Source organism: Octopus sinensis, linkage group LG3, assembly GCF_006345805.1.
Source record: "Octopus sinensis linkage group LG3, ASM634580v1, whole genome shotgun sequence".
NCBI classification, from domain to species: Eukaryota; Metazoa; Mollusca; class Cephalopoda; order Octopoda; family Octopodidae; genus Octopus; species Octopus sinensis.
Window position 1 is genome coordinate 154,089,203 of NC_042999.1, and position 27,907 is coordinate 154,117,109.

The 27,907-nt window shown below is 39.0% G+C and overlaps 1 protein-coding gene and 1 long non-coding RNA gene across 11 annotated transcripts in view; one reads left to right on the top strand and one right to left on the bottom strand.

The window, feature by feature from the left end:
* Nucleotides 1-27,907, bottom strand: part of LOC115209078 (adenosylhomocysteinase-like 1) — a 469,217-nt gene that overhangs the window by 292,567 nt on the left and 148,743 nt on the right. For 3 of the 7 annotated variants that reach the window (XM_029777176.2, XM_029777177.2, XM_029777180.2), the window contains exon 2: nt 6,671-6,718. The exons of the other annotated variants lie outside the window; for them this stretch is intronic. In XM_029777176.2, the coding sequence (XP_029633036.1) occupies nt 6,671-6,718 (48 nt within the window). The remainder of the gene's footprint in view (nt 1-6,670; nt 6,719-27,907) is intronic. 7 annotated transcript variants of the gene reach the window in all.
* LOC115209079 overlaps nt 1-27,907 on the top strand; it is a 308,087-nt gene that overhangs the window by 116,335 nt on the left and 163,845 nt on the right. For 2 of the 4 annotated variants that reach the window (XR_004998392.1, XR_004998395.1), the window contains one exon: nt 23,058-23,184. The exons of 1 other annotated variant lie outside the window; for it this stretch is intronic. This is a non-coding gene — a long non-coding RNA (uncharacterized LOC115209079). The remainder of the gene's footprint in view (nt 1-23,057; nt 23,185-27,907) is intronic. One more of the 4 variants, XR_004998393.1, reaches the window with a different exon arrangement.

The window sequence follows — 27,907 nt, forward strand, 5'->3', positions numbered from 1 at the left end:
GAAAAGGAGAAGAGAACATGTTAAAATTTAAGAGAATTTTAATTCATGTAGACGATCATTTCAAACAGAGATATATTAAAATCATGCAAATTCATGGTTGAATCGAAATAATTAAATTAATTAAATTAAATTAATTATATATCACTGTTCTCTTCAGTGCAAGAAGTAGAAACAAAAAATTATTACAAAGGACTTCATAAAGGAAATAGCAGAGTATAATTTCGGATATTCATATTTCTCCTTATGAGAAAGAAAGAAATGTGAGTCTAGTTAGGTATAAACTAAAACTAACTAGACTCACATTTCTTGACTAAAAGGCTTCAAGTTCAGTCCCACTGCATGGCATTCTGGGCAAATACCTTTGCCATAGCCTTGAGCAGATCAACCACTGTCAGTAGAACTTGCAAAGAGAAACAGTAAACAAGCACAAATGTTTGTATGGGTGCAGGTCTGTGTATCTGTGTGTGTGTGTTCATTTATTCCTGTGTTACCTTATTTAAAAGCTATGACATTCAAGAGAGGCGGATGATGGCACATCTCCCGTCAATATATTGCCTTCCTGCTTCATGCCTTTGGAGCCATGTTGAATAAGGGATCCCGCACTTGCAAAACAGGTAAGGGCTGGCATTACGAAGTGCAACCAGCCATAAAATCCTGCCTCAATAAAAATTTCATCAAACCCAATCTACCAAGTGGCTGTGTGTTAAGAAGCTTGCTTCCAACCACATGGGTTCAAGTTCAGTCCATCTGTGTGGCACCTTAATCAAGTGTTCTCTACTATAGCCTTGGGCCGACCAAAGCCTTGTAAGTGGATTTGGTTGACAGAAACTGAAAGAAGCCCATCATATATATACATTTGTATGTGTATGCATACCACCCTCTGGCAGTCAGTGTTGGTGTTTACATCCCCATAATTTAGCACAAGAGACTAATAGAGTATATACTTGGCTTAAAAAGAAAACCAGAAAAATACTGGGGTTGATACATTTAACTAAAAATTCTTTGAGGTGGTGCTCTAGCATGGCCACAGACTAATGACTGAAACAAGTAAAAAACAAAACAAACAAAAAAACTCAATGTATCCTTTTATTTGTTTCAGTTATTTGATTGCAGCCATGCTGGAGCACCAAAGCCCAGTACCTATTCTATTGATCTCTTTTGCCAAACCACTAAGTTATGGGGACGTAAACACACCAGCATCAGTTGCCAAGCGATGTTGGAGGGACAAACATAGACACCCAAATGTATACATACACATATACACATACATATATACGACAGGCTTCTCTCAGTTTCTGTCTACCAAATTTGGCCCGAGGCTACAATAGAAGACACTTGTCCAAGTTGCCACACAGTGGGACTGAACCAGGAACCATGTGGTTGGTAAGTGAGCTACTTACCACACAGCCACTCCTGCACATGTGTATAATACTTGTGTATGACTTGCCTGTTCTCATGTCTCTGTGCACTCACACTCCTGCTATACCCGGCCATGTGTGTGCTTATAAAGCTACATCAATAAAACGATTAGCAAATCACTCTACCAGGAATATGAAAAAAATACAAATTAATGCCGACCGTCCTCGCCTGTTAGTTGAAGTGTTAGAGTACATTAAGTCATTATTGTTTCTCATGATAAACAAACAAGTAATTTATGCGATATATCAACAGTTTTCCCTGTTGTCTTTTATTATAACCATTCTGTGCTGTGCAACACAGCAGTGCATCAATGCCAGCCATATTCTGTAGGTTCTCTTCCTCCTCCTCATCTTCCAGCTCATCATCATCATCATTTAGTGTCCATTGTCCCTGCTGGCATGGGTTGGACAGTTTGACCAGGACTCGTAAGCTGGAAGGCTGCACCAGACTCCAGTCTGATTCGGTATGGTTTTCTACGGCTAGATACTCTTCCTAACACCAACCACTCTGAAAGTGTAATGGGTGCTTCTATGTGCCACCGGCACAGGTGCCATTTGCGTGACACCAGTATCTGCCATGACTGCAATTTTGCTCGGCTTGATGAGTCTTCTACTCAAGCACGACATAATGCCAAAGGTCTAAGTCATTTCCCCTGTGAGGCCCAACACTTGAAAGGAACTCAACCACTTTGCCTCCATGAGGCCCAACGCTTGAAAGGAACTCATGTTCTTTGCCTCCATGAGACCCAGCACTTGAAAGGAACTCGGCGTCTTTGCCTCCATGAGGCCCAGCACTCGGCTGTGGATAGTTTTTTGGAACAAGAGAAATTGCTGGCTTCTTGTCCAATCTGCTGCCATGTCTTGGAGGAATGGAACTCCGTAACTGGTTCTGACGACTCTCACACATCACTGCATAGCTGACTCAGAGAGGCAGGGAGACAGGCAGAGAGAGAGAGAGAGAGAGAGATAGAGAGAGGAATGGGGAAGCACAAAGAAAGAGGAAGGTGAGAGAGACTGAGTGACAGAGAGGTGGGCAGGGACAGTGAAAGAGAGAGAGAACGAGAAAGCAGAATCGCTCCCTAATATTTGACTGGTTCTTTACCGACCCCTGAAGGGTGAAAAGTGAAGCTGTCCTTAACTCAGAATGTAAACAACCAAAACAATCTCAACAAGGCATTTATCTGGTACTCCTAGTCCAATCAACAGTCTGCCTTATCAACTATTAATTACAATTATCATTAAACAATCGAAATCGATCAATGGAAATCGATCAATGGAAATTGCAGATGTGTTACCAGTGCCGGTGGCATGTAAGAGAACTTTCCGTTTCGCGACCGTTGCCAGCACCGTCCCGTTTCGTGTCCGTTGCCAGCCTCGCCTGGCCCTCGTGCCGGTGGCACATAAAAAGCACCATCCGTTCGTGGCCGTTTGCCAGCCTCGCCTGGCCCTCGTGCCGGTGGCACATAAAAAGCACCATCCGTTCGTGGCCGTTTGCCAGCCTCGCCTGGCCCTCGTGCCGGTGGCACATAAAAAGCACCATCCGTTCGTGGCCGTTTGCCAGCCTCGCCTGGCCCTCGTGCCGGTGGCACATAAAAAGCACCATCCGTTCGTGGCCGTTTGCCAGCTCTGTCTGGCACCAGTGCGGGTGGCACGTAAAAAAGCACCCACTACACTCACGGAGTGGTTGGCGTTAGGAAGGGCATCCAGCCGTAGAAACACTGCCAGATTTGACTGGGCCTGATGAAGCCTTCCGGCTCCACAGACCCCAGTAGAACCGTCCAACCCATTGCTAGCATGGAAAACGGACGCTAAACGATGATGATGATGATGAATTACAAACTAATGTGGATGTGTGCATGTGTGTATGCATGCGTGAGTATGCATGTGTGCATTCGTATGTCTATGCAAGTGTGCGAATGTGTGTGCATGTGTGCATCTGCATACAAATGCACATGAATATACATGTGTGCATGAGATTTTGTGTATGTGTGTGTGCAAGTATGCATCTGTGTGGGTAGGCATGTATATGCACATGTGAGTGTGTGTGTCTGTATGTGTATGTGCATGCACGTGAATGCATGTGACTTAGTGTCTGTATGTGTGAGAGCATGTGTGTGTGTCTGTATGTAAATGCATGTGAGTTTGTGCTTGTAAGTGTGAGAGTGTGTGTATGTAGGGGTACGCGTGTGTGTGTGTGAGAGAGAGAGAGAGAGAGAGAGAGAGAGAGAGAGAGAGAGAGAGAGAGAGAGAGAGAGAGAGAGAGAGAGAGAGAGAGAGAGAGAGACTGTGTATGAGTATACATGTGAATGCTTTTGTTTTTGTGCCTGTATGTGTGTGAATGCGTGTGTATGCATGAGTGTGTATGTGTGTGAATGCGTGTGCGTGCATCAAAATATTCACCCTCAGCCTAGCAAAGATTGATACCAACAACTGTTTTAACAACAACAAAAACATTTCATGGAAACAAAAACCAAAAATAAACAAAAAAAAATATAATCCTAATGAATCAAAGACAGACAATGCCAGCATTTCATAAGACTAACTCCAAGGAGAGTAAACACACGCATACGATCACACACACACATACACACACACAGGGACATTTGCACACGCGTGCACGCACATGCACACAAACGTGTGTGCACAGAAGGAAAGAAGAGCAAGCGCAACAGTTACTATGGCATTTCTGAAGATGGTAAAATATCACATTATCGTGTCTGGCAGTAGTCTGTTCGTCCTTGACCAATACACTGTTTTCTCGCGGAAGTCAAACTTGAAGAAAAATATTGACATAAACCTGCTATAATGAAGCTATTTGGTCTACTGCTAATATGGTTGTTATAAGTGTTCAATGATGGTGATGATGGTGGTGATGATAATGATGGTGGTGATGATGATGATGATGATGATGGTGGTGGTGGTGGCTTGTTGATTGTTCCTTTCACTACTTACAATGTCAAATGTCTTAATCCGTCATTTAAATAATACAGCTTCACTAAATACCATACAGGATTAGAAGAAGAATGATAACAACAACAATAATTATTATTATTATTATTATTATTACTGCATCTAAGGCAGTGAGCTGGATGAAATGAAAGTGCACCAGACCAAATACTTCATAGCATTTTGTCTCTTACATTCTGAGTTCAAATTCCACTGGGTTGACTTTGTCTTTCTTCCTTTTGGAGTTAATTAAACAAGAACCAGCTGAGAACTAGGGATTGATGTAAGCAATTTTTCCCCACCCAACCCCCGAAATTGCTGGCCTTGTACCAAAAATTGAAATCACTATCATGATGAGCTGGCAGAATTGTTAGTACACTGGACAAAACGCCTCACAGCGTTTCATCTGTTTTTATGTTCCGAGTTCAAATTTCGCCGAGGTCGACATTGTTTTCATCCTCTAGAGATTGATAAAATAAATTCTAGCTGGGGGTCAATGTAATCAACTAAACCTTTCCCCCAGAATTATAGGCCTTGTGCCTATAGCAGAAAGGGTTTTTATTATAATTATCTTCTAGCAAATTTATTGAAAAGTGGGTGGATATTGGAAAAAATGGCCAGTGTGAATGGACCAATTCTGAGGATACACCTCTAGAAAGAATTAAAGAAGGGTTCTTGCCCTATTGATCAGGCACCCATACTTTTTGTGGTTTTTTCCACAAGTAGCCTTAAAGCGCCTCCCTCTATTGGGAGATTTTTTCTTCTTATTTTATATACATGTTCTAATACCCTTTATATCGTCTTGTTTTGTCATTTCATGTTGCTTTCATATTAGCCTTTGTGGCCAATAAAAGAATTTATTATTATTATTACTATTATTATTATAATCTAAGGCAGAGAGCATACAGAATCGCTAGCACACTGAAAAAACTGCTTAACAGCATTTGGTCCATCTTTGTGCCCCAAGTATAAATTCTGCTAATGCTGACTTTGCCCTTCATCCTTTCAGGGTTGATCAAATAAGTTCCAGTTTAAACCTTGGGGTGAATGTAACTGATTAGCCCAGCCCACCAAATTTCAGGTCTTGTGCATTTAATAATAAATAAATAAATGCGCCCTTTTAAAGCCTAGCCAGGCTCACGGGCCCGGTTTCCCGCTTTCTATGGTGTATGTGTTCCCCAGCTGGACGGGATGCCAGTCCATCCAGCGTTACTCATTTTTGCCAGCTGGGTGGACTGGAGCAACATGAAATGAAGTGTTTTGCTCAAAAATACAACACGTTGCCTGGTCCAGGAATCGAAACCACGATCTTACGATCATGATACCGACACCCTAACCACTAAGCCACGCGCCTCCACTGTGCATTTAATAGAAAGACTATATTAGATACACACATTTTCAGCATATTCAGAGTAAAAAATAGTTTTTAGTGCGTCGAACCATTTAAAATTGGCCCTGACTTTACATATAGGACCTAGGAGTGATCTTACGTTTTTGCTTTATGACACCACATAAAAAGCACCTGTGCTGGTGCCCATGTAAGTTCAGTGGTTGAGGTAAGTCGATTACAGAGACCCCAGTACTCAACTGGCTCTTATTTGGATGAAAGGCAAAGTCGACCTCAGCAGAATTTGAACTCACAATGTAAAGGCAGATGAAATGCTGAAGAGCTGGAACAGCCCTCCAGCTTTCCAACTCTGGTCAAACCGTCCGACTCATGCCAGCATAGAAAATGGACATTCCATGAATGATAGTGATAATAATAGTAATAATAATGATGTCAAATTTTGGCACAAAGCTAGAAATTTTGAGAGAGGGGTAAGTCGATTACCTCGACCCCAGTATTGAACTGGTACTTATTTTATATGATGAAAGACCAAGTCAGCCATGACAGAATTTGAACTCAGAACCTGAAAATGGACAAAATGCTGCCAAACATTTCGCCTGAGAAGCTAACAATCCTGCCAGCTCTCCACCTTAGATAAAAAATTTAAAAAATGTAAAGTAATAATAATAATAATAAATCATACATGACACATGCAGAAATAAATGACATGGAACTTGCTCTGTAGAGATGAAAATCCTACACAGAACATGCATCTTAAAAGAATAATGATAACGAAATAAAGTAAAAAGAAGAAAAAAGAAAGAAAATAACGGAACGATATTCAAGAATTTTTTTTTTTCAGTTTTTTTTTTTTTGAAAACATCAGTTTTTTTTTTAACAAGGAATTTGGTTTTTCAAACTAGATTGAGATGGAACAAAAAAGCATCTACCACGGAGATTTGGCTTGCACCTAACTTACCTTATGCAGTTTATGCAGAGTGTTTAACTCCGGCAGATCAAAATGCACCTAGGATTTCCAAATGCAGAAAGAGAACAAAAAAGACAGCGGATTATGAACAAAAAAAAGGAACCGAATGTGTTTTTTTTTTAAATCAAGAGAAGTTCGGGAATGTATCTAAAACAGTTAACTTCTAAAAATAAAAATAAAAAGCCCCTTGCTTCCAATAAATCAAGCTATATTTCGCTAGATATTTATATTTTATAATTAAACAAAGAAAAAATTTGGAAGATCTCTAATTTAAATAATGCTAAGATACTCAAATTTATGTAAATTAATTCAAATTCTATGCATTAAAAAATCCATCTCAAACTGTATTTAGTCTAAGGCACTAAGGAAGGTCTACCTATCTATCTATCTATCTATAAACATTTACATAAATTCAAAAGGTGAGCTGGAAAGCACATGATACTGAACGATTGGTTCCACACTATTCATATGCTTGAAGTGGTTTGACCACAGCCTTCCTAACTCGATAGTTAGGAACTGTACTATAATGAAAAGAAACAGAAATAATGCTGACGAAGGATGTCAGCTGCATCTGTTGCATAACAAGGCATTTAGGCTTAAGCCATTTATGGGGGCTGTGTGGTAAGTAGCTTGCTTAACAACCACATAGTTCCGGGTTCAGTCCCACTGCGTGGCACCTTAGGCGAGTGTCTTGTACTATAGCCACAGGCCGACTAAAGCCTTGTGAGTGGATTTGATAGACAGAAACTGAAAGATGCCTGTCGTGTACATATATATATATATATATATATATATATATATTTGTATGTATGTGTTTGCTTGTGTGTCTGTCCTCCCACTATTGCTTGCTACGTCCCTGTAACTTAGCGGTTCGGCAACAGAAACCGATAGAATAAGTACTAGGCTTACAAAGAATAAGTATTAGATGTAGCTTTGTTTGACTAAAGGCAGTGCTCCAGCATGGTCACAGTCAAATGACTGAAACAAATAAAATAAAAGTGTGTGTGTATATATATATATATATATATATGTGCCGGTGGCATGTAAAAAGCACCATCCGTCCGTGGCTGTTTGCCAGCTCCGTCTGGCACCTGTGCGGGTGGCACATAAAAAGCACCCACTACACTCACGGAGTGGTTGGCGTTAGGAAGGGCATCCAGCCATAGAAACACTGCCAGATCAGACTGGGCCTGATGCAGCCTTCTGGCTTCCCAGACCCCAGTTGAACCGTCCAACCCATGCTAGCATGGAAAGCGGACGCTAAATGATGATGATGATGATATATATATATACACATTATTTTAAGAAAGTTTTAAATCCTTATTTAACCCTTTAGGACAGTTGTCTCCAACCTTTTTTATACTATGGACTGGTTTTATGCTGGACAATCTTTTCATGGACTAGTGGTGGTACATGTGTAATTTAAGTGCATTTCAATAAAGAGAACAATGATAAAAAGAGCAATTTATTAAAAGGAAGAATTTGTGTATAATCATTTGACGCTCATGTCTGAGCTCTAGCCTGGCCATACACCAGCATGCTTAGTTTCCCTGAATCAATGCCTATTACACTATTATAACATCAATATCAACTCACCATCATGTAGAATCAGTGGGAGCCCTTAGTTTGCTTCCGTGCAACTGGACATTCCCATCTGGGAGCAATGGGAGACAACGACACTCGAAATAGGTTCTTTATGTCTAGTTTATTTTGTAATTTTGTTTTGGTTATTGTCACTACAGAAAACCCTGCTTATTTCTTTGCGGCCCAGTAACAAATGGTCCATGGACCAGTACCGGTCCGCGGCCCAGTGGTTGGGGACCTCTGCTTTAGCGCAAAAATTACTCTGACAAATGTAAAGGTTATTTACGCATATTTTTATGAATTAATCATGTCTTGTGTCATAGATTTGAGATTTTGATGATGCTATTGTCTATATTTAGAATGACATTGTAGAGTAGGTGTGAGAGACTTGATCTGGCCAGTGTGAACATAAAACAGCAGGCATATTTGGGCCGGATATGGCCCAGAAGAAATGCTAAGTGGTTAAACTGATAACTTAAATTCTTGTGATGAAAATCATGTAGAGGAAATACAGTTCTAAATGCCTCGAGAAGTTCTACGGTTCACAACAGCATTTTATGTTCTGCAATAAAACAATGAGCAACTGGGTGAGAAATGCCTTCCTTAAAAATCTAGTGCCTATTCCTAACTACAAGGTGGAATGAGAGTCATTTCTAAGCACAAGAGAAAATTAGCACACGGAATCGCCATTGTCATTATCTTCTTTTAATGCCCATCTTTCATACTGGAAGAGGATAGTTTGAGAGGATCCAACAGGTTGGAGGACTACATCACACACAAACGTGTGCTTTGGCATAGTTCCTGTGGTTCAATGTACTTCCTAACGCAAACCACTTTGCAGTGGGTGGTTTTATTTATGGTACCACCACTAGTTAGATCACCATGTCACTGGCAACCTGCAATCCCCTTCAAATGAGTGAGACTAGAGAGTATAGAGAAAGAGGCAGTTCTATACAAGATTAGACTATCTGAATGTGATTGATGCCAGGCCTGCCTGACCGGCTCCTTAGGAAGGGCATTAAGCTGTAGAAACTTTGCCAGATCAGGTTGGAGCCTGGTGCAGGTGCTGGTTCTCGAGACCTCAGCTAAACTGTCCAACCCACGCCAGCATGGAAAATGGATGTTAAATGATAAGGAGAGTATGAGTAAAGATGTTAGAAAAGACGGTTTGCTGAAGAGGGAATACATGGTCACTGGCACCATATAAGAATGGGTGGGAGTAATTGGGGTGGAGCTGGAAAGAGAAATAATGGTGGTAGTGGTGAAGAGGTGTTGGGTGGACCTATGACAGAAAAGGAGGAGGGGTAGATAAAGGGAGAGGGAAGGGTGGTTAGCAATGAGATGAGAGGAGAAAAAGAGTGACTCATTGTACCAAAATGACTTGGATATATGTTGCCCTGCACATGTATGAGCAATAATTTCTAAATGTTTAAATAATGAAACATCAGATGCACGCACGCACTCCTGTTAGAGCATTACTTTTTTTTCTTTCTCAAATACATATATTCGTTCATTCTTTTACTCTTAGAGCAACAACCCCCAACTACAGACTTGGTCACCAAGGTAGTGGAAGCTATCAACTACTTCTAGTTTTTCCCACCAGGCATGTGATGGAATCTGTTTTCTGTACATCTTCAGTATTTATTGCCCCTGCACACAAAAATTATTTTCCCGGTTAACCTTCCTTTGATATTGCTGCATCTTCTATGTGCCCATAGCTTACACCGGGTACATCATATGGAGTTTCTACCCACGTCTTTTCTACAGATCAAGCAGGGCCATCTATCTGAAGGGGTTTGTGATTTGCCATCCTTCCTCCTGAGACTTATATATATATTGTGTATATACACACAAATACACACACACACACACATATTTAAACATTGAATACTGTGGTTCCAAACAACCACAACACTGAAATGTATGTACAAAACACAATGTAAATTTGTCTTTCCTGTAATTTCTCCTACATTTATTTAGTATACCATAACCAGTATTACAATGGAAGATGATGATAATCTACATGGAACTCTAAACTTAACACTAACAGTCATACATCTAACTATAAACACAAAATACATACACACACACACACACATCATCATCATTTAACGTCCGCTTTCCATGCTAGCATGGGTATATTTATATATATATATATATATATATATATGAGACCAACCAAACTATCAGATGTTACACATCACTGATCACAATGTGTTTTGCATTATTTTAGCCTTCTAATGATGCCACACTCCTGGCTGGGCAAGCAAACCTACATCTCCTCCTGATTGAAAAGGGGACTAGAGCAGCATAAAAAAGTGTTTTGCTCAAAAACACATGCCACCCGGTCTGCGAACTGAACCCATGATCCAGCAATCACAAGCTCAACAGCCTGACCACTAGGCTATGTACCTTCATACACACAGATAGATATGTCATAGAAGTGTTAAAAACCACGACTAGTACTCAATTTGGGGAATTTTTCATGAAGCTGTTGAAGTGTACAGATTTTAATTCTTACAGCTGAAGTTGTAGAAAAATTGGACAAACTGTCGCAATCTCATACATTTCTCGTACATTATTAGAATTCTAAGATGATTTTTAACAGCACAATAGAAAAATATGTGACAGAAAACTTGATGGAGAGTTCTCGTTAGAGTATGAGAGTGAATGTGATTTAATCTGGTCAGCTGGCTGCATCTATGCTTGACACTTATCTAATCAGTCAGTCATTTTGGAATGAAAATGTATGACAATGGAGAACAATAACAAAATGGCAAATAAAACATGCTTTTTTCTGATTGGTTAATACAGATCTCATATTGGTGTCATGCTATTTCAACAGTTCAGATACTTTATGTACAGTAATTCCTCGCCATGTCACGGCTTAATATTTAAGCTTATGTCGATTCCCCCGTGGTGTAGTTTTGCCATTATGATAAAATATATACAAATTATAAAAATTTAAAAAATATACAGTACTGTTTCTACTTTCACCTATCGCAGGGGGGTTTCGGAATGTAACACCCTTGATAGTCATGGGGTTACTGTATACATGAAATGAGATAAAACGCTTTCAGGAAAATCAAAGAGCAAGCAGGGGGTTTTAATCATATAGACCAGTGGTTCTCAACAGGAATTCCATATAGCACTTGGGGGTTCGTATAAGATTTTGTTAAAAACCATGAGCAATAAATTGGTTTGACTCCTACAATACACATAATAATAATAATAATAAACGATCCTTTCTCCTGGAGGTACAAGGCCTCATATTTGTGGGGAGGGAAGTAGTCAATTACATCGAACCCAGTGTTTCACTGGTACTTAATTTATTGACCCTGGAAAGATGAAAGGCAGAATTTGATAATAATAATTATAATAATAAATGCCCTGATGCAGCACCAGGCAGTGGCTCTCATAGCTTCTTATCTTAAGTGACTGGAAGTGTTATCATGTATAAAAGATGTTATCTTGGTATAAAAGATGGACTACAGCAAATATTCAGCTCAATACCTCAGATTTGCTTGTCAGTTGTTTGACCATAACCAGTTGAGCATCTTTGGTGGCGGACAACATGTACATCTTTGGTCACGAGCATCATAGCCATATGTTGAGAGGAATTCTTTGGGGTTTGGATAATTCACTTTTTGAAACATGGGTATTTTGTTCAACATCCTTAAACAATCATTATTCAGGGACCTTTTTGAGTGAGATGGGCTACTCGACCTGAAGAAGATTTTAACTGGACCTCACCTGCAATGTCATGCACTGTTAATCTTGATATGAAATCACTCTGTCACAAATATATGGTTGTGATACATGTGCCTGGTGTACCCTTATCAGATGCGTAGTCTCATTGGGTATATTGGGCTTCATATATTTTACCTCAGTGTATTTTTGATGGCATGCACTGCTCTCTCACTCATTAATAATACAGATGTGGCAGATACTGGCGTCACACAAATTGGCACCTGTGCCAGAGGTATGTAAACGCACTCTGGTGTCATGCCGGTGGCACATAAAAACACCTGTTACACTCTTGGAGTGGTTGGTGTTAGGAAGGGCATCCAGAAAACTATGCCAAATGAGACTGTCAGCCCTGGTGAAACCGTCCAACTCATACCAGCATGGGCGCAGATGTTAAAGGATGATGATGATGATGAATCTAGGTGTATTGCAAGAATCGGCATTACTTAGAACTGCACACATATTGCGTAAAGTACTGTCTGTCTGAGGTCCTTGTTGTGACTTGATAAACAGTACAAACCCCCCAGTAGGCCCAATATCTTCAATCAACAACATCAGATATTGTATACTGTGCGTCTATAATAATAATAATTCCAAATTTTGGTACAATGCCATCAATTTTAAAGGGAGAGGAATAATTGATTACATTGACCTCTGTGCTTACCCAATAACAACAACAGTTGATTTGCACACAAAGCTAGAAATTTTGAGAAGCAGCTTAGTTGATTATATTGGCCCCAGAACTGGGCTAGTACCTTATTTTATTGATGTTGAAAGATTTAATTGTAAATTTGACCAGGGCTTTAAATGAAAAGAGCCACAAGAAATTGTTCTAAGTCCATTGCAGTTATGATTCAGCAAACTCACCATTTCTATCATAAAGATAATTCTTTCTACTATAGACACAAGGCCTGAAATTTAGAAGGGGTGGGGTCTTGTTGATTACATTGACCCCAGTACTCAACTGGTACTTTTTTCCTCAACTCTGAAAGGATGAAAGGCAGAGTCAACATTGGTGGAATTTGAACTCAGAACGTAAAACCAGAGGAAATGCTTCAAAGGATTTTGTAGACGTTACCAGTTTTCAATCAAACTGTCCAACCCATGCCAGCATGGAAAGCAGACAGTAAATGATGATGATGATGCTAATAATTCAGCCAGCTCCCTGCCTTATAAGAGAAGCACTGTTAGTTAGGACAAGTGTTCCCATTGATCCAATCAATGGAGCAGCCTGCTCATGAAATTAACATGCAAGTGGCAGAGTGCTCCACAGACATGCATACCCTCAACCTAGTTCTAAAGAAAACTCAGTGCAACACAGTGTGCAACAAGGCTGGTCCTTTGAATTAAAGGTGCAACTTATTTTTGCCAGCTGAGCAGACTGGGTCAATGTGAAATGATGCTTTCTTCCTCAAGGACACACTGTGCAACAGCAGTGGCTCCTAACCTGTGGACCATAGGTGACCCACAAAGGTAGTACTGGGGGTCTCTGAACTAAATTCCAAATTTCATTTATATATAAATATATATATATATATATATACATACACACATATATATATATATATATATATATACATATATATATATACACATATATATATATACACATATATATATATATACACACATATATATATATATACACCCAGTGGCACATTAAAAAGCACCATTCGAGTGAGACCAATACCAGTGCCGTCTAACTGGCCCCCATGCTGGTAGCACATAAAAAACAACCACTACACTGTCGGGGTGGTTGGCATGCAGAAGGGCATCCAGCTGTAGAAACCTTGCCAAATCAGATTGGAGCCTGGTGCAGCCTCCCGGCTTGCCGGTCCTCCGTCAAACCATCCAACCCATGCCAGCATGGGAAGCAGACAAACGATGTTGATGATGAAGGAGAAGCATATTAAAAGGGGGTCGGTGAGAAAACTCATTTAAATAAAAAGGGTCCTTGGTAGTGAAAAGATTGGGAACTACTGTGCTGCAAGGAATCACAATCACAACAATGAGCGAAACATCAAAACTTTATAATAATGCTTAAAGCAGAATACATATAAAGTGGAATATTGAGCATGTAAGTTCAAAAAGGTTAAAAACTCTGAATATGCAACAGAATGATGAAGATGAAAATTCTAAAGAGGTTAAATGGAGGATGGTTATGTTTTTAGAATGGTTGTAATATTAATTCTTGGCTTGGAACCAAAATAACCCATTGCAACACTTCATTTTTTTGATATTGTAATCAGAAAAATGAATCAAGAAACAAATCTATTTCACATGTAAACTAAGAGGTGTAGACGTCGCTGTGAGAATTTTGCTTCCCAACTACATGGTTGTGGGTTCAGTCCCACTGTATAGCAGCTCGGGCAAGTGTCTTCTATTATAGGCTGGGCCAACCAAAACTTTGTGAGTGGATTTAGTAGACGAAAACTGAAAGAAGCCCATTGTGTGTGTGTGTGTGTATGTAATATCTATGTGTGCGTGTAATAACTGTGCATGTGTATGTATATGTCCACCACCACTAAGCTTGTCATCTCATGCTGGTGGCATGCAATAAGCACTATTCATGCGTGGGTCATTGCCAGCACTGCCTGACTGGCTCCCCGTGCCGGTGGCATGTAAAAAGCAACATGGTCAATGCTAGCCCCTCTGCCCTGACTGGCTCCTGTGCTGGTAGGACATAAAAGGCACCATCCCAACGTGGCCATGGTCAGTGCTACCTGACTGGCACCTGTGCTGGTGGCATGTAAAAAGCACCCACTACACTCATGTTGGTTAGCGTTAGAAAGGGCATCCAACTGTAGAAGCCTTGCCAGATCAGATTGGAGCCTGGTGAGGCCTCCTGGCCTGCCAGTCCCCAGTCAAACTGTCTAATCCATGCCAGCATGGAAAACAGAAGGATGATGATGATGATATGTGCATGTGTGTCTTTGTCTATGTGTTTATCCCCGTAATTTAACTGTTCAGCAGAAGAGATCAATAGAATAAGGGCCAAACTTTAAAAAAAATAAGAAAAAGCACTAAAACCCCTTCAAGGTGGTGTCCCAGCATGGCTACAATCAAACGATGGCACGGTAAAAAAATACCAAATACGTATTTAGAATAGTTGTAATATTGATTCTTGGTTTGTAACTAAAATAAGCCACTGCAACACTTCAGCTTGTAGATTAGTGTCATTAGAAAAATAAACAAACAAATAAATATATAAATAAACCTCAAACAAACTAATTGCTAGAAATTTAATTAACATTTGGAACTATTTTTACCAAAATTACAAGAATTTCTAATTCAAGGTAAGAATATTTTTACTGAAAACGTGTTTAGACAATATAACAAAAGCAGATATTTAAAGACAGGACTGATTGCAATCAACCTTGTCATTCATCATTATTCTAATTAGCAGTCAATAATACTAAGAGTTCAAATAATCAGTTCATCACTTGTGTGTCATTGTCTTAATTATATCTTTAATTGTGGAAAATGAAGTGACAGAATCTAAATGAAAGTGAAAACATGAAACCATTTCCAATACATTACGGCTTTATATTATACACACTCACATCATCATTTAACATCTAACGTCCATGCTGACATGGGTTGGATGGTTCGACAGAGTCTAGTGAGTCGGAGGAACGCACCAGGCTCCAATGTTTATTGTGGTTTATAACACTGGATGCCCTTTCTAGTGCCAACTGTTTTACACAGTGCACCAAGTACTTTCTGAATGATGCCAGCACTAGTGAAGGTCACCTTATAGCTTACAAGGCTAAAAGCAGAAACCAACCCCTTTGACTGAGATGAAAGATGGCAATGATTCTAAGCAAGGAGGAGATGATGGAAGGTGAGAGAAACAGCATGGCAGTGTGGTTAGAAGTTTCGTTTACAACTACATGGCTCGTCTGTATCACTAGCGATTTTTTCCCCCGGTCTTCCCTTCTCGGGATCTTTCCTTCTCCTATGTTTCCGACAAAGAGCTCCGCTCGAAACGTCAAACCCTCCTTCTTCCCTTAGCGTCCAATAATACTTTATTTGTTCCACGTCCTTGCGTTGTTGTTTTTTTTGTTTTTGTTTTCTTGTTTGGATTAACTTTATATATATATACACACACACACACAACACACACACACACACACCACACACACACACACACAACTGGTCCTGAAACGGTCCTGGCTTTAAGGGTATCATGAAAGACCTGGTTGAAGGGCCAACCTTCCGAGTTCATTTACAGAACTTAGAAAAACTGAAGGTCCACTGAAATAAGTGTGTGAATCTGAGAGGAGAATATGTTGAATAAAACAATAATTAAATGATTCTCCCATATTTTCTTTTACCCAAAACAGGAATTTTCCAGCACCCACTCATATATATAATGCTAATCTAGGAAAGAAAAACACCCAGTATCTTCTGTAAAGAGATAAGCATCAGGAAAGGCATCTAACCCTAGAAACTATGCCAAAGCAGATACTGGAGTTCATTACAGTCCTCTGGCCCATCAGATCCTATCAAACCATTCAGCTCATGACAGCATGGAAAATCAACATTAAATAATGACAAGTGAGACCGCAGCAACGCATGTTCGGCCCTGTAAAGAACACCCTGATGCATTGGGCGATATGATATGCTTAAGAAGACCTGTTGAGTCAAGTAAAACCAATATTGTAGCTGTGGCCAGTGCCCCCTAACTGGCTTCCGTGCCAGTGGCATGAAAAAGGCACCTACTGATCATGGCCGATGCCAGTACCCTGACAGGCGACTGTGCTGGTGGCGTGTAAAAAGCACCTACTACACTCTTGGAGTGGTTGGTATTAGGAAGGGCATCCAGCTGTAGAAACACTGCCAGATCAGATTGGAGCCTGGTGCAGCCACTGGCTCTCCAGACCTCAGTCAAACTGTCCAACCCATGCCAGCATGGAAAACAGATGTTAAATAATGATGATGATGATGATAAGGGTGATTAACCTTTTTCAAAACAAGGGAGATTTAATAATGAGCACTATTTAGTCAAATGTTGAAATGTACCATATGACAAAAAGGGAATTTAGAGATAGCACATTGCAGATGAAAATTACACCAGAATTTTTCTGAATACAGCAAATATTTTAAATCTGAACATTTGCTAATCACAATGAATATTAAAAAGCTGACGGATAAAATACAAGAAATATATAAGAGAGACAAATTTAAGCAAAGACTTTTTCATGACCACCACAACTGAAATGGATTAACCCTTGAAGATAAGAAGAACTGTGAGTAGAGAGGGCAGATAATTAACAAAGTCATGAAAGGAAATGAAAGGACTCTTAAAGAACCTAACTGACTGACCAAACAATTGGTTAAATGGTTAACTAGCTGACTAATAATGGTAGTGAAAGAAGTGAAATAGGACCAGTGTGTGTATTTATAGACATAATTACCCTCCCAAGATACAACAAAATCTATGATAACACAATCTTGCAAATCAAATACAAAAATAGGATACTGTAAAGAAATATAGAAAAATAATTAAACAATAATTAATCACTTATCTGAATACAGTGATGATAGACAAAGTAGCAGTTGTGTGTTCAGTGTTCAGTTTTTAGCACACTTACCTAAAAAATAAAAAGAAAATAGAAATTAAAATCATTTCAGTGATTTTTTTTTTTTCATAACTAAATATTTTTACTTCATCATCATCATTTAACATCCGCCATCAACACTACTACTTTTAATAAAAGCATCAACTCTCCCTAGATTTCTTTGTCTCTCTCTCTCCCTCTTTTTCTTTCTCTCTTCACCACCGCCCTCACCATCTCTATGCCTACTATTACTCTCACCCAAACATGAGCAATAGTAGGAGTGTCAATGGCTAGTTAGAGAGGGGGGGTGGTCGAAGTGTGACACACTGACACACAGAAATTAGTTTTCGCATTTATTACATTAGATAAGTTACCAAAATATTGCAAAACTTTTGACTGAGCACAATATAAATCAAAATAAATCTATGTCACAACAGAACACTCAGAGCTAAACGTTGGTTCCTTAACACTTTGTGGTCTCTTTGAAAGCATTTGTTTCCTCCTTTTTCAATACACAACTGTTAAGATTCATTCTGAACTATTCCCTACGGCATTTGGATGAAATTCCTCAATGAAAGAATTACGTTAAAATCAACCAAAATTTGAAGAAAGATCTTGGTTTGTGATTAGTTTGTAAAACAGAGGAAAGTGAGCTGCATGGGCAACGGAATGCTATTTTCGGATTTCCTATCAAGTTAAAATATACTTAATTAAATTCAAAAATCGACTGCCACTATTTCATGCATAATTCTCAACAGGCTCTCAGGCGGCTTTAAAAGGTTTCCACTCTCCATTTTGTACAAGACAATTTTAATAAGGAAAAAAAAAAATGACTTTATTCATACACATAGGCATATCGTGCACAGTTCTTGTTGCCATAGTATTCTAGTAAGAGCCACTAGTTCGCTGTCAGCTAGTTTAGTTGGGTAGGTGCTTCAAAGAGATTTAGCTTTCAATAGCTTGTTTCATCACAATATACAATGCTATCATGAAATGGAAACATTCAGTACAGGAAGCATCTGCAGTCATTTAAGCAGTAAAAAGATTGCAGCCAAAATCTCCAGCAAATGAGACATAGCGTTCTTAAAGAAGAAAAGACACTTTCACTTATGCAGTTCTAGATACATAAATACACTATGTCTAAAATCAAGGAAAAAAAAAAAAATTAACTGAAAGATGAAATGGTCACAGCTGGAATGTCTTCAATCATAATTCCTCTGAATGAAGGTTAACATGGATGAAACAGTAACAGCAACAACATCACTAACATTGAAATCTTAAATCACACAATACACAAATCACACATCTTACAAAAGGAAAGAAACGAGAGCTAAAATGATGGATGATATATTTGCTTCCAGCATTTTGAAGGAGAAATCTCAGTCAAAACTAGCAACAGATTCATGCTGTATCTACAAAGAAGGATATATTTCTCAACAAGAGAAGGCACATGGCTTAGTGGTTACGATAGTCACTTCACACTCCTAAGGTCAGGAGTTCAATTCCTTGCGGTGCATTACTTAAACAATTACGACTTGTGTACTAATGACTCTTTGACTCATTACTCAATCCTGACCTGCTGTATCTGAACTAAGAATTTAAATATTCAATTCAATTCAATTTTTATTGGCTCAAAAAGCAAAAGCAAGGCCATGTAGGACAGTGAGTTATGTACAGGGAGGGTGGTCATACAAAGAGTTCAGACCATTTCTGGTCAAGAGAGACTTTGAAGCGAGCGGTCGTCGGCATCTTCACTATCTCGTCCGGCAGTTTATTCTACAGATCCACAACCCGGAGGGAGAAAGCCCCTCTCCTTCGATTGAGATGAAATCGTCGTAGATAGAGCTTTTCAGAGTGACCCCGCAGCCCACGCTCTGGAGCAGGAGTGAAGAACAGCTCTTTCGAGAGGTTACACTTTATTTTGTGTTTGCTTTGTTACAGTGACAAGCTTCACCCTGTGAAACTGAGGAGTAAATTTCACCGTTAAACAAAGGTAAAATGAGAGTTGTACCTGTATTTCAAAAGGCCAGCCTTGTCATACTCCATGTCATGCTGAATCCTCTTGAGAACTATGTTAAGGGTACATTTGTCTGTGGAGTGCTGTAACTGACAGAGTGCCAATTATTTTTCAACTGCTTCACACTACACACGTGAAAGAGTAAGCTCCTGCATATTCAAAATTGTACCAAGTACAAAGAAATTTGGTAATATTTGACATTCTAAGAAAGCAGTGGCACAAATTGGTATGGGTAATTATTTATTGAGGGAAGTCTATCAAGTCCAATTTACGAGGTGCTGGCCGATGCCAGCGCCGCCTCGACTGGCTTCCATGCCGGTGGCACGTAAAATGCACCAATCCGACCGTGGCCGTTGCCAGCCTCGCCTGGCACCTGTGCAGGTGGCACGTAAAAAGCACCCACTACACTCACGGAGTGGTTGGCATTAGGAAGGGCATCCAGCTGTAGAAACATTGCCAGATAAGACTGGAGCCGGGTGCAGCCTTCTGGCTTCCCAGATCCCCGGTCAAACCATCCAACCCATGCTAGCATGGAGAACGGACGTTAAACGATGACGATGAACAGATTTAACTGAGACACTCAGCACAGTCGAAACACCATGTAGTCTCAAAAGCTCTTACACATGTTATGAATACACATCATCTAAAGGATGTTCTCTGATGATGAAAAACAACAGTAATCAGATATTTACATTGAAATCTGCCAGAGTATATTAAGAATGAAAAGATATGTTATTCTTTTGTGAAGTCTTATATTGGAAGAAAATCAATAATGAGTGATAATTGATGCTGTAATTATTGCTTGATTAGAGCAAGAAGTAGGGGTGGGGAAGTCACAAAGAACTTACATGCAACACATAGGAATAAAAAGAAAACAAAAGAAAGAAAGGAAGAATAAGAGCCAAATCAGTCGACAAGAAAAGAAAATAATTATATCAAATGGCAGAAATCTAATGGTATGAGCGAAAGAAGTTAAAAGATCTGACGAATTACTGGATTCTGTCACGCAAGACTGAGAAATGGGTTGTATTGAAAGAAATAACATAGAAACCAGTTAAATATAACAACACAGCCACTGGATGTTGTGTGGTTGTAGATCGCATGCAACACACAAACACACTGACTCAATGTGGGGCAGAGTAAAAATAGTTGTGATGCAATTAGATGCAACTAATGCAGTGATGTAAACATTGACTGATAATTTGGTTCCAATGATGTGAACAACCATCCTTGTTACGAAGAACTAAGCAAGAAGGGAGACGACAAGTAGGGTTGTTTCTCTTTACTTTTTTTTTTCTGCCTTTTTTTTTAAATTCTTACTGCAGGCTATTCCAATCTATGCTAGTATGTCTAGCAAATGGAATGAAATCGATACTGAAGCAAGTGGTTCAAAAATAAATACATCATGATAACAATGTAAACTGAACGTCTTCAGAATAACGGTGCCCTACTTATTGGTTACTACTGGAAAGTAGCATTAAGCTCTTGAAAATCTGAAAGCAATAACTAGCACCATTAACCACTGCATGGCAGAATTACCATATGGTCTTCAGCTAGGTCAGAGCAGGGCAGAGTTGGAACAAGCGTTCTGCTGATCAAACCAAGCCATTCAACCAATTATCAATTTGTCTTAGACAAGGGGCAAGTATGGCTGTGTAGATAAGAACTTCATTTCCTCGTCATGTGACTACTGGTTCAGTCCCTCTGTGCAGCGCCTATAGCAAATGTCTTGTACTGTAGCACTGCAAGTGAATTTGGTCAACAGCAGCCAAAAGGCCAACATGCGTATCAGTGTACACCTGTGACTATATATATTTCCTGACACTCCATTGGTTATGACCAGGGTCGTGGAGTCAAAACAAAAGACGTTCCTCGAAGGGGTACGGAACCAGCATGATGCAGCAGGGGTAAACTAGCATATGCTGTTGGGCCCCGCTGCTGATGTTGGGGGTTGTGTTCTATGTCTTGACCTGAGCATAGGAGAGGGTTCCCCTCTTTGAGCTGGGAAAGGAATGGAATTCTTGGTGTGTGTCTTGTTGTAGCTACTCCCTCCTATGGGGAATTTAGACCTTGGTAAAAAAAATTTTTTTAAATGACTATGGAGTAAAATTGGAAGCAAAGGAGTCCATAGGCAAAAAATTATTCTACTATTCATACCACTGACTCCGACTCCTCTATGTAATTAAGTAATTGTGGTCTACATATCTGATAAAGCATATGTTTGTACTTTGAGTAGACCTATATGTTATAACTGGTTTATATTAAAGAATAAAGATATTGTGAGTCAGAGTCAGTATAGTTTTATCGACTCCGACTCCAGCAACAAAGTGATTTGGCTGTCTGGATACAGAACAATAAATGCTTTAATGATGTATTCCTCTAATCCATGCTTTCAAGGGGAAAATAGATGTTAGAGGCAAATGAACATGATCAACCCATTATTTATATTGGCCTAAATATTCAACTTTTATATTCAAACTGGCCAGCTCTGACTTCTCATACTCATTCTACAATGTCATTCGCTTGAACAATTACATCACTAAAATCTCAAAATTAGAAGATAATGCATAATTAATTCAAAACAATGTAAATAAACATTACATATGATAGATAGAAAAAAAAGGTTTAATCAAAGCTAAGCTACACAGCAGTAACAGTTAAACTATTGACAAGTCCACATTACTTTCATTTTCTCTTGTAACATTACTCAAAACTTATGATTGATATCCTTGAGAAAAGTTCCAATATCAAACACCTTGGTTGTCTTTAGCAGAGGTCCTTCTGATGTAAGAATAGAGGCTAGGTCTCCATTTTGAGCGCATCTTCCTCCCCCCACCACCTTCACAGCCCACTATTATTGGAAGTCCTGTAAAGGGTCATGAACACTTCTGCCCCTCGAAAGAGAAAAAAAAATTTTTTAATCATTCTTTTCTTAGAAATGTAAAACCTGGGGAGTATTTATATTGTTTGACATGTAGGAAATAGTAGCCAAATTCCTTAGATCACATACTATTATCTAAAAAAAGGTCACACTGAATAAGGTCATCCTTGATTTACCATGTCTAAAAGAAAGAAAGACGAAAGCAGTGGGTAGTCATAATTCTATTGGATCACAATTGATATTGTACTAAGCAGTCACAACAACCTGAAGCCTATTCAGACATCAGCAATAATGGAGAAACTTTGAAATAAATAATCACAAATTACTGATGTAATGTTATTCAGTTCCAAAGTATTGACACATCTACATTAATATTGAATTCAATATAAATTGTGTAAACTATTGTCAGACAAACAACACCTTCTTGGCTTCAAGTCCTGGTGGAACAGAAACAGAATTTCTTGTTTAGATTTGCTTAAGCAATTACAACGGCTTGTGTATTAATGACCCTTTGACTCATTACTCAATCCTGACCTGCTCTATCTGAACTAAGAATTTAAATATTTTGTGTTTACTTTGTTACAGTGACAAGCTTCAACCTGCGAAACTGAGGAGCAAAGTTCACCGTTAAGCAGAAGAACAACATTAATGGAAGAGAAATGATGGAAAATCATCCCTGTGTCACAGGTTCAAATCCAGTTATAACATGTAGGTAAGACACTAATGTATGAAACAATTTAACAACCCTTTAGAATTCAGATCATTCTGTCAAATGTAATGCTTATCTATTCACAATGCTTTGAATTAATCATGCAAAGACATCGTAGCATTAACATTTTGAGGATGTAGTTGCTTATTCTTAGAATGACATTGTAGGATAAGTGTGCAAAGCCAGATCCGGCCAGTTTGAACAGAGACCAGGTTAAATATTTGTGCCAGATATGGCTGGTTTAAATGCTAAAGGGTTAAAATATGTAAAAAGCACCATCTGAATGTGGTTGATGCCAGGTCTGCCTGACTGGCCCTCATGCCAGTGGCACATAAAAAGCACCATCCAAATGTGGCTAATACTAGAGCCCACAGACTGGCTCCCGTGCCAGCGGCACGTAAAAAGCACTATCTGAATGTGATCGATGCCAGGCCCATGTGACTGGTTCTTGTGCCAGTGGCATGTAAAAAGCACCCACAATACAAATACTGTCCAAGCTTTCCTATCATTAATAAACTCGCTTGCCTCTCTCACTCCAACACCTCTAACCACAAAAGCTTTTCTCACTCCATCCATCCACACAAACCATGTATGTTAAAAAATCTTGCTGTATTATTATAATTAAATAACATCAAGAATTGAATTAAATTAAAATACTTTGTGTATTGTGGAAATATAAGTAATTTATTGCACATAAGTTTTAACAAAATTTCATGTGGTCCCCAGTCGAGAGACACTGATTTACATTCTAGAAATGAGGTTATCAGCATAATGACTTGTAAATACACAGATTTCAGTAAAAGAAAAATTATGATCATCATCATTTAATGCTAGCATGGGTGGGGCAGTTTCACAAGAGCCAGCCTGGCAGAAGCTTGCACCAGACTTCTGTGACTGTTTTGGCAGGATTTTTACAGACGGATGTCCTTCCTAACACCAACCACTCAGAGTGAAGCTCAACCAAAACAAAATGAAAACATTTTGACTGTTTTCTCAGATTAGATGTGAAATAAACTATTTTATGTTGAAATAATGAGAAAAATCACCTCATTCCCTTGATCTCAATTTCATATTTATTCACAGTACACTGCCCTTGTTGCCCTCAGCATTTTCAAATACTACTCCCTTTATATGTATTCACTATTTCTACTGTACCCTCCAACAGTTAATCTCTTAAGACATTTCATCCCCTTTTCAGCACTTGCATAGCTTTTTCCATAGCCATGGAGGGAGAAGCGATATAGTACTTTAAAAATATGCAACATTAAAAATATAGATATGACCCCTGTCCCTCAAGGTTTTTATGCACTTGCTATTACAAAAGCTACCTATTCCTGCCCTAGACACTCAGGCTTGAGTTACAAGTAGTAACTTTTTGTAATGCTCATACCCGTCAGTACAACAAACTGTCTGCAGTGTTATTCCTCAGCTCCATGGGTAAGAAACAGAATAAGGCTGGTGGTAGAGAAAACCCTGCAAAATGACATTTATCACAAAACTAAGTATGACTAAGCCATGGTTGGTGAGACCACTTTATGTGTCACCTGTCGAACAAGTTATTGTCTGCATTCACATTTGATTATTTTTATCAAAATTATCTCTGGTACTACAAGTATTGTCGTTAATTTTATGTGTGGTATGTGTGTATGTAAATGCAGAACTGTTTCAAATGAAAAGGCAGTGTTCAATTCATGTTGTAAAACCATATGTACTTATTAAAGTACATATATACGTATACATGTAATATAATCTTATATGTGTGAGTGTGAACATACATCATATGTGTGTATGCGTGCGATTGTACTACATATATATCATACCAGCATGGAAAACAGACGTTAAATAATGATGGGAGCTTTTATTTTTTTATTTGTTTCAGTTTTGGACTGTGGCCATGCTGGGGCACCACATCGAAAAATTTTAGTCGAATGAATCAACCCCAGTGCATGATTTTTTTTTAAGCATGCTATTTATTCTATCAGTCTCTTTTGCCAAACTGCTAAGTTACAGGGAAGTAAGTACACCAACACTAGTTGTCAAGCAGAGGTGGAGGAGAAACACAAAGACAAACACACACAATGGGCTTCATTCAGTTTCCCTCTACCAAATCCACAAAGCAATAGTAGGAGATGGTTGCCCAAGGTGCCACGCAGTCCTTTACCAAACCCACTCCCAAGGCCTTGGATGGCCTGTGGTCATAGTAGAAGATGCTTACCTACAAGGTGGCATGCAGTGGGACTCAACCTGGAACAAGGTGGTTAGGGAGCAAAACCCTTACCAGAGAGAGAGAGAGAGAGAGAGAGGGAGAAAGAAAGAGAACAAGCAAGCGAGAAAGACTATGTGTTGCTGATTTGAAATTTACTACTGACAAATGTCAATACTGAACAGAGCAATTTCAAATATTTAGTTATATACATTACTCTTTTGTTCAGTATGAATTTACAAAAAAAAAAAAAAAAAAAGCAATGTGGTTTAAAAACCTATTTATTTTACTAAAATCTAAAAGTCTTATTGCTTGATATCCTTAATCTCTTTTCGTACATAGTTCTTCTTTGTTGGTAACCAGCCTATCAATAGGTCAGCTTACCAACTTAACTAGTTTACAATAACCTATTGAAGAGCTGTAACCAAAGGCAGGAGGTGTTCTACTTTCTCACCCCAGGAATAATTTTATCACAAACTGTCCCCTACCATCTGGTAACCTTAATACTTACTTTACGGTTAGAATTTTATTAAAATGGTTTATTAAAGTAAATGTTCAGTTTACATAGCAGATTAAGCAGATGCTTAGAATAGGGTAAATGTTTATTATTCATCTTTGATAATAAGAATAATAATGAAATTATTGTATACAGTGCTCAGGTGCACCACAACTTGTCAGAAGTGTGTATAAAGCATATACAGAAGTGTGTATAAAGCATATGCAGTAATGTCTGGGAAGTGAACAGTGTATGAGTCAGATACATGCTTGCATGTGTATGGAGGGGAGAAAATCAGGTGTAGTGTTGGCGAATCTCAGGAAGCATGGAAGTTTTGAAGGATGCAGTGCTCCAACAACTAACAACTGATGCTGGCAGTTTGTTCCATACTTCAGCAACTCTTAGTGTGAAAAAATATTTCCGAAAGTCATGAGAGCTGTGCAGTTTTCTGACTTTGTAAAGATGTCCACGGGTGTTAGACAGATGGAGTTGGCTTTGTTGATGTTGACTTCGTTGACTTTTAAAGTAAAAAATCAAAACAGCAATGTGACAGTAGTAGTGGTGGTGGTGGTGACAACTTCAGATCAGAATCTTGACAGAGCAAAACCGACAAAGATGTTGCATACCCCACCATCATCATCCCATCTTCAATGATTTCAGTGTCCACTTTTCCATATTCGCATGGATCAGATGGAATTTGTTGAGGCAGATTTTCCATGGTCTACCTGTCACTAACCCTCACCTGTCTCCAAGCAAAGGAGTATTTCCCCAAGTGCACACAGGATTTTCATGGAAAACTGGAAACAAATAACATTGCTCATATGATGTCCATGTTTGTTTTACAACTACATGATATCTGGATAAAGTCACAAACAAACACACGTGTGTGTGTGTGTGTACATATATAGGTGCAGGAGTTGTGTGGTACGTAGCTTGCTTACCAACCACATGGTTCCAGGTTCAGTCCTGCTGCATGGCACCTTGGGTAAGTGTCTTCTACTATAGCCTCGGGTCAACCAAAGCCTTGTGAGTGGATTTGGTAGATAGAAAGTGAAAGAAGCCCATCATATATATATGTATATATTTGTGTGTGTGTTTATCCCCACAACATCGCTTAACAACCAATGTTGATGTGTTTACATCCCCGAAACTTAGCGGTTCAGCAAAAGAGACTGATAGAGTAAGTACTAGGCTTACAAAAGAATAAGTCCTGGGGCCGATTCGTTCAACTAAAGGCAGTGCTCCAACATGGATGCAGTCAAATGACAAACAAATGAAAGAATAAAACATATATATATATATATATATATATATATATAATAGATGCATGTTCATAGAAAGTTTTGTTGAGGACAGGACACCTCTCTGATGCTGATGCCATGAAGAAAGAAAACACAAAACACCCAGTGTTATCTGTGAAGTTGTTAGTGAGAAGAAAGGTAACTAGTTGCAGAAATCAAGCATGAAACCAAAAATGAAATGTAAATGAGATGCAGTCCCCTAACCCATCTAGTGGGGCAGTACTCCTAAATTAGGGCTAATTCTAGTCATGAAAACTTGGTCAACCCAGGCCTACATAGAAAACAGACATAAAATAATGACGAGGGTGATAAAAAGAAGACAACCAAAACAAATACATTTTGTGCAATTAATTATTAATTTCTTCAAATTAGATGTAGACATGGCTGTGTGATTAAAAAGCTCCCTTTGCAACCAGATGGTTTTGGAATTAGTCCCATTGTGCAGCATCTATAGCCCTGGGCTGACTAATGTCCTGTAAGTCAGTAGACAGAAACTGTGTGTATGTGTGTGACTACCACCACTTGTCAACACTGATGTTGGTTTGTTTACATCCCCACAACTTAGCAGTTCAGCAAAAGAAACCAATAGAATAAGTACAAGACTTAAGTGAGTGACATTGATTTTACCAACTAAGCCCATCAGAGTGGTGCCCCAGAAGGGCCATGGTCCAATGATTGAAACAAGCTGAAGGTAGAAGATAAATTATATCCCCTCTTCCTCTGAAA